The 6,000-nt window shown below is 48.8% G+C and overlaps 1 protein-coding gene across 1 annotated transcript in view; it reads left to right on the top strand.

The window, feature by feature from the left end:
- The first annotated feature begins 120 nt into the window (after positions 1–120).
- Positions 121–6,000, top strand: part of FAM189A1 (family with sequence similarity 189 member A1) — a 438,026-nt gene continuing 432,146 nt past the window's right edge. Inside the window, exon 1 of the mRNA XM_026448040.1 lies at positions 121–339. Coding sequence (XP_026303825.1) covers positions 121–339 — 219 coding nt within the window. The remainder of the gene's footprint in view (positions 340–6,000) is intronic.

Genomic DNA, 6,000 nt, shown 5'->3' with positions numbered 1-6,000 from the left:
GGGAGGCCGTCCCCGCACCCGGCGCAACTTGCCTCGGACCCTCTGTGAGGAGAGGCGGCGGCGGCGGCGGCGCGCGCCGGGCCGGGCGAGAGCGGGCGAGGCGTGCGGGCGCCCGGCGCGATGCCTCCGGCCGGCGGCTCCAGAGCGCCGCGTCCCGCCGCGCTGCCCCGCAGCCTGTCCCGCCTGCGCGAGTGCCCGGGCCGCTCCCGCATCGTGCTGGCGCTCGGGGCCACGCAGATGGCGCTCGGATGCCTCATCGTGGCAGTCAGCTTCGCCGCGCTGGCGCTCACCACCTCGGCCCGCGTCCGCCACTCCTGCCCCTTCTGGGCAGGCTTCTCGGTGAGTGTCCGCGGCCAGACGGGGACGGGCTCCGGGTACTGCGCGGGCCGGGGGAACGAGGCGCTGCAGCCGCCGGGACGCCACCGCGGGCGGCAAGTTCCGGGTGCCAACGCCGGGGCCGAGCAGCTGCAGCGCGGGGCGCAGTTCGAAACTCCGAGCAGAATAACTCCAGGGCCCGGCTCGCCGCTCTCAGAGCATCGCGTTCCCGCTCCTATTGCGCTGATTCCCGGAGTTACTTTTCTTAGAGGAAACAGCAGCCAGGCGCCCGCCGTCCTCCGAGCCCGCAGCGGCCGGAGGGAGCGCCGGGGACCGCGCGCGCCGGGGACACGACCTCGCCAGCCGAGCGGCGGAGGCCGAGGCGAGGAGGTGGACTCCGAACCCGGAGCAGAGCAGCGTGTGGGCGCGCCTCTTGCCTTCGCGGCTGCCCTGGCCCGGGGTGTGAGGGGGTGGGCGCGGGGCGCGTTCCGTCGGGTTTTGGGTCAGTCCGGCTATCGGGGACCGGCCAACCCCTGTGGTCACTCGTCGACTTGGCTTCGGGGACTTCTGGTTTCCCGCGTCCGCCCAGAACAGCGTGGTTTGTGGGCAGCGGGACTGGGCAGGCGACCCGCATCCGGCATCCTGGGGCAGGGGCCTTGGGGAGGGGGCGGGGGGCGGGCACGGTGCGGGGGCCGTGGCTGCTTTCTGAGCTCCAGACCTTAAGGATGACCGATTTTCAGACTCTTAACCACCAAATCAGAGAAGACAGTGATGAACAAATCTCCATAAGAGAAAGACACCAGGACATCTCTATTAAAGTGACTGTCCCCAAGAGTTAATTTTTGGCATTTTGTAGCATTTTGATGCAAGTTGTTTTTTTCCCTATATTAAAAAAGAATGGACGTTATGGGAATGGGAGAGATACATATGCAGAGCAGATATTTATGAAGAGAGGCACTTGTTCTGAGAACTCTTGACATCTGTAACTGCATTTGGTGTATCGTGCTGAAATACATCGCATAGGCTTGTAAACTCAGTATGTTTTAATTCCATCTACAGAAATCCAAACCAGTCCTTTATAACTAATGTTTGCTATTTGTTCTTGAGTTTTAAAATTTGAAAAAATTCGTCCAGCCTTGCTTATTTGTTTTTTCATAATAGTCTTTGTTCTTTAAGTTCATTGCATGGCTGTTACCGTAAGATCTGAGCAAAATTGCCTCTGGAACACCTCGATCGATACAGGTGTGGTTGTTCATCCTAATGGGGGTATTAACTTTCAAAGCTTATTTCAGATCAAGGGTGAGCCTTGGAGAGCTCAATAGGAACAACAGACTGTGTGGTCACAGCTGGGAGTGTTCAAATAAAAGAGAGGAGGTTGGAGGCAAGCACACGGGAGCCATGATTTAAATGTCCCTCTCTATATAGTTTTCACATATCTGTTGCTCAGTTTGTACCATTATTTAATATGCATTGTTTTCATGTCTGTCTAGCGGGCATTGAGGTTAAAGTCTGCTGGAACCAGCCTACAGGTGGCAGACTGGTGAATCAGCTCCACTTGCTGGCTCCTCCCTGAGCCCCCCCTTCCTGGTTTAGCCTTGGGTTCCCAAGGGTGTGGAGAGAGAACTGCCTCTTAATAATAAACCTAAAGGGGAAAACATTAATTGGACGCAGTAGAAAAGCTTATTTATGTGAAAAGTGCACATCCCCCACATTTTAGTTTAAAGAGTTAAATAAATGTGTAAACAGTTAATTCAGTTTGCATTTGCAGTGTTATTCTCTTCAACATCTCTAACTTATTTTTCTTTTTTTGCCTTAAGAGGCAGGATCTCGCTGTTCTGCCCAGGCTGGAGTGCAGTGGCACTGTCATAGCTCACTGCACCCTGCAACTCCTGGGCTGCAGCGATCCTCCTGCCTCTGCCTCGCAAGTAGCTAGGACTGCAGGTGTGTACCACCATGCCTGGCTAATATTAAAAACATTTTTTTTTTTTTTAAAGAGATGGGGTCTCATTATGTTGCCCAGGCTGGATTCAAGGGATGCTCCTGCCTTGGCCTCCCAAAGCACTGAGATTATAAGCTTGAGCCACTGTGCCCGGCCTATAACCTGTTCTAACTTCTTATGATTCAGAGTAATTCCATACAGTTCTCCTAGATATGGACATTCCTCTATGCTCTGGAGATCAGCAGTGAATACAGCACACTCTGCTTACATTTTGGAGATTATAAGATGACTTCTGTCCTGGGTCCTCCATCTCCCACCCGCCTATTTTTTCATGGGCTTCTTTTCTGTCTTCAAACTTACTTTGCTGCAAGCACCTTGAAAGTTCTTTCAGTATGCTACAGTGTATACCATTTTTCACCTGTTGTCTGCAACCCTTTTGCAGAAATGATGATTGGTTCCTGCTGTATTGAGACAGGTTTGCATGTTAACATGGTTGTGAGTGGGAAACGCTGACCCATTGCCATATATATGCCTGCCTGCTGAGATTGGTGCAACTGCCTTGCCAAGGTTGTTCTTCATTTAAGAAAGGCAGCCAGGGCCGGGCGCGGTGGCTCAAGCCTGTAATCCCAGCACTTTGGGAGGCCGAGACGGGCGGATCGCGAGGTCAGGAGATCGAGACCATCCTGGCTAACACGGTGAAACTCCGTCTCTACTAAAAAAAATACAAAAAACTAGCTGGGCGAGGTGGCGGGCGCATGTAGTCCCAGCTACTGGGGAGGCTGAGGCAGGAGAATGGCATAAACCCGGGAGGCGGAGCTTGCAGTGAGTGGAGATCCGGCCACTGCACTCCAGCCTGGGCGACAGAGCGAGACTCTGTCTCAAAAAAAAAAAAAGAATGGCAGCTGGGCTGGCTTCATACAGAAATCCACACTGCGGGGCTTAAGGCTTCCCTCTGGTTTCTCTAAATCTTCTAAAATGAGACCTATGTGCTCTTTAGCAACATACGGCTTTCTAGGCCCTCTCTTTGGTTTGCACATGGTGAAAACCCATTGTAAAAACAACTCTCCTAGATTTAAGAAACAAAATTGTTAGCTAAGACAGACAGCCCATGCTTAGTGAGCACTTACTTATTGTGTGTGTAATAGACCATTACTCTGGTGGCCTCTGCCTGCTGGTGTTCAGGGTTTTGTGTGGTTCCCTCTGCTTGAGTTTGGACTGGGCCTCTGATTTGCCTTAGCCAGTGGAACACAGCAGAACTGAGCCTGACTCTGTTCTGAGCCAAAGCCTTAAGAAATCTTGGTGCTTCTGCTGAGTAAACTGAGGGGAAGAGGGATGAGTGACTTACCCAAGGTCACTCAGCTACGAAGTAGCTTTGAACTTAGTTGCTCTGACTTTGTAGAGGCCAAACTCCTGCTAACCGTTAATTAGGCAGAAGAGGGTGAAATAAAGCATGCTGGTAAAGGGGTCCACTTCAGCAAGGAGGCTCTCTGTTTATTAGGAAAAGCATAAAACATGCCTGGAAAGGTGAAGATACAAGAGAAATTTAAGGAGCCATTCCGTTGGACCAAGTTGAAGAAGTTTAAGGTTGAAAGGGAGGACTCGGCAAGGTTGGAGAGAGGAGTGGGTGGCAGGCCTGGCCGGAGGTCTGTGATGAACACAGAGCTGTGCAGTTTCCGTTGTTTGAGTACCCCTGCAGATGGTTTTCTTGTGCTGGGCTGTGCCAGCCAGTGAGTCAGCAGGTGGATCAGTTCCCTTGTGGATAGACGTCCTGCCCATTTTGAGAGGTAATGAGCTGTGTTCATAGTTTAGAAGACTGAGAGAGCTGGATGGAGGTCTTGAATAGTTATCCTTTAATAGAGTAGTTTGTTATTTCTCTTGGAGATTTTATCAATGCCCAGAACTCAGGGGCAAACAGGTACATTGTGAGTTATCCACATAACCAGTTACATATGTTGATAAAGACATAGCCATTGTGAGCTGACTCTGTGTGTGTGTGTGTGTATTTTTCCTTTAAAAAGCAACTCCACTGGATTTTTTTCATACTCTGAAAGTAATATATAAAAAGTAAAAATAACTGAAAATAAAAAAGTGGCTGGGCATGGTGGCTCACGCCTGTAATCCCAACACTTTGGGAGACTGAGGCGGGTGGACCACCTGAGGTCAGGAGTTGGAGACCAGCCTGGCCAACATGGTGAAACCCTGTCTCTACTAAAAATACAAAAATTAGCCAAGTGTAATGGTGAGTGCCTGTAATCCCAGCTACTTGAGAGGCTGAAGCAGGAGAATCACTTGAGCCCAGGAGGCGGAGGTTGCAGTGAGCCAAGATCATGCCTTTGCACTCCAGCCTGGAGGACAAGAGTGAAACTCCATCTCAAAAAAAAAAATACACACACACACACACACACACACACACACACACACAATATATATATAGCTTTTGTCTACCCCAATTCTCTACCCATATACCACCGGTATTACCAGTGTTGTTTAATGTAGTCCTTCCACGCTTTCCTGTACAATCATAAAATGTATTACAATGTATATATATGTGTATGGAAAATGTTTCTTTTCTTTTTAAAAACAATTTACAAAAATGACATTATATCACCCATATTACTCTGTAACTTGAAAATTTAATGTATAACGAATATTCCCAGCCATAACTCATTATTATTATTTTTCTAACACATTATTTTTAATGGCTGTGGAATAGTCCAAAGTATGAATTATTACAAGTTATTCAGTTAGTCTCCTGCTGAGAATAATCTCTGCCGGTTCTATGTGTCTACAAACAATGCTGCTTGTCCAGCCTGAGATGCCGCTGCTTTTTTATTTTGAGGATAGACTCCCCAAAGTGGAATTGTTAGTCAACGAGTATTCAAATTGGGAGTTTTGTTAGCTATTTCTGGATTAATTTTCACAGAAGAATGTAGGCACTTCCACCCACAGACACCTACAGTGTGTGCCCCTTTTCCTGTCCTCTTGCAGCGTGGGATATTAGCAATGCTGAGCATTTTTATTAATTTAATAGGGGCAGAAAGATATTTCTTTGGATCTGGATTTCCATGGATACTTTATTATGTGTTGCAAATATTTTCTCATTTTACTTAATTTTTGGTGTCTTGCCAGATAGAAAATTTTAAAACTTTTAATATAATGCATCAATTTTGGGAGTACTGACAGTTTTATCATATTAAATCTTCCAATTCAGAAAAAGAGTATGTCTCTTCATTTCTTTGTTCCTTATTTTATGCCCTTCAGAATATGTTTTATGGGGATGTATTCATGGTGGCAAAGTAGTTTTTCAATCTCCCCTGAACTCCTCCTGGAAGCTAAACCAGTCAGCAAGACAGCCATAGATAAAGCCCAAAGAGGATGTGTCAACAAAAGTGATGGGGACTCTCTCGCCTCCCCCATTCCCAGGACTGGGTGGGTGTGCCCAAACCACCAGCATCCGAAGGACCTGGAGAAGAGCCGCAGTGGCCTCAGGGGAGTGATGGGAAATGAAAGGAACTATTGACAGGTGGTGGAACCCAAAAACTACCATGAGCTGCTCACCCCCAAAAGTAGGATGGAAGTCTGGTGGACAGACCTGAGAGCAACTGGCAAAACTGGGAAGGGACTCCCAGGCTTCTGGCGACAGGTGAGAGCAACCAACTGTGTGTGGATGTGGGAGAATCAGCATCGATGTGGTGGCACAGGCCTTGGAGAATCTTAGAAACGTGCAGTAATTCCTCCCTTCTAGA

The sequence above is a fragment of the Piliocolobus tephrosceles genome, chromosome 6, assembly GCF_002776525.5.
Source record: "Piliocolobus tephrosceles isolate RC106 chromosome 6, ASM277652v3, whole genome shotgun sequence".
In the NCBI taxonomy this organism is placed as follows: domain Eukaryota; kingdom Metazoa; phylum Chordata; class Mammalia; order Primates; family Cercopithecidae; genus Piliocolobus; species Piliocolobus tephrosceles.
Note: the sequence above shows the minus strand (reverse complement) of the source record. Positions and strands in the feature narration are given on the sequence as shown.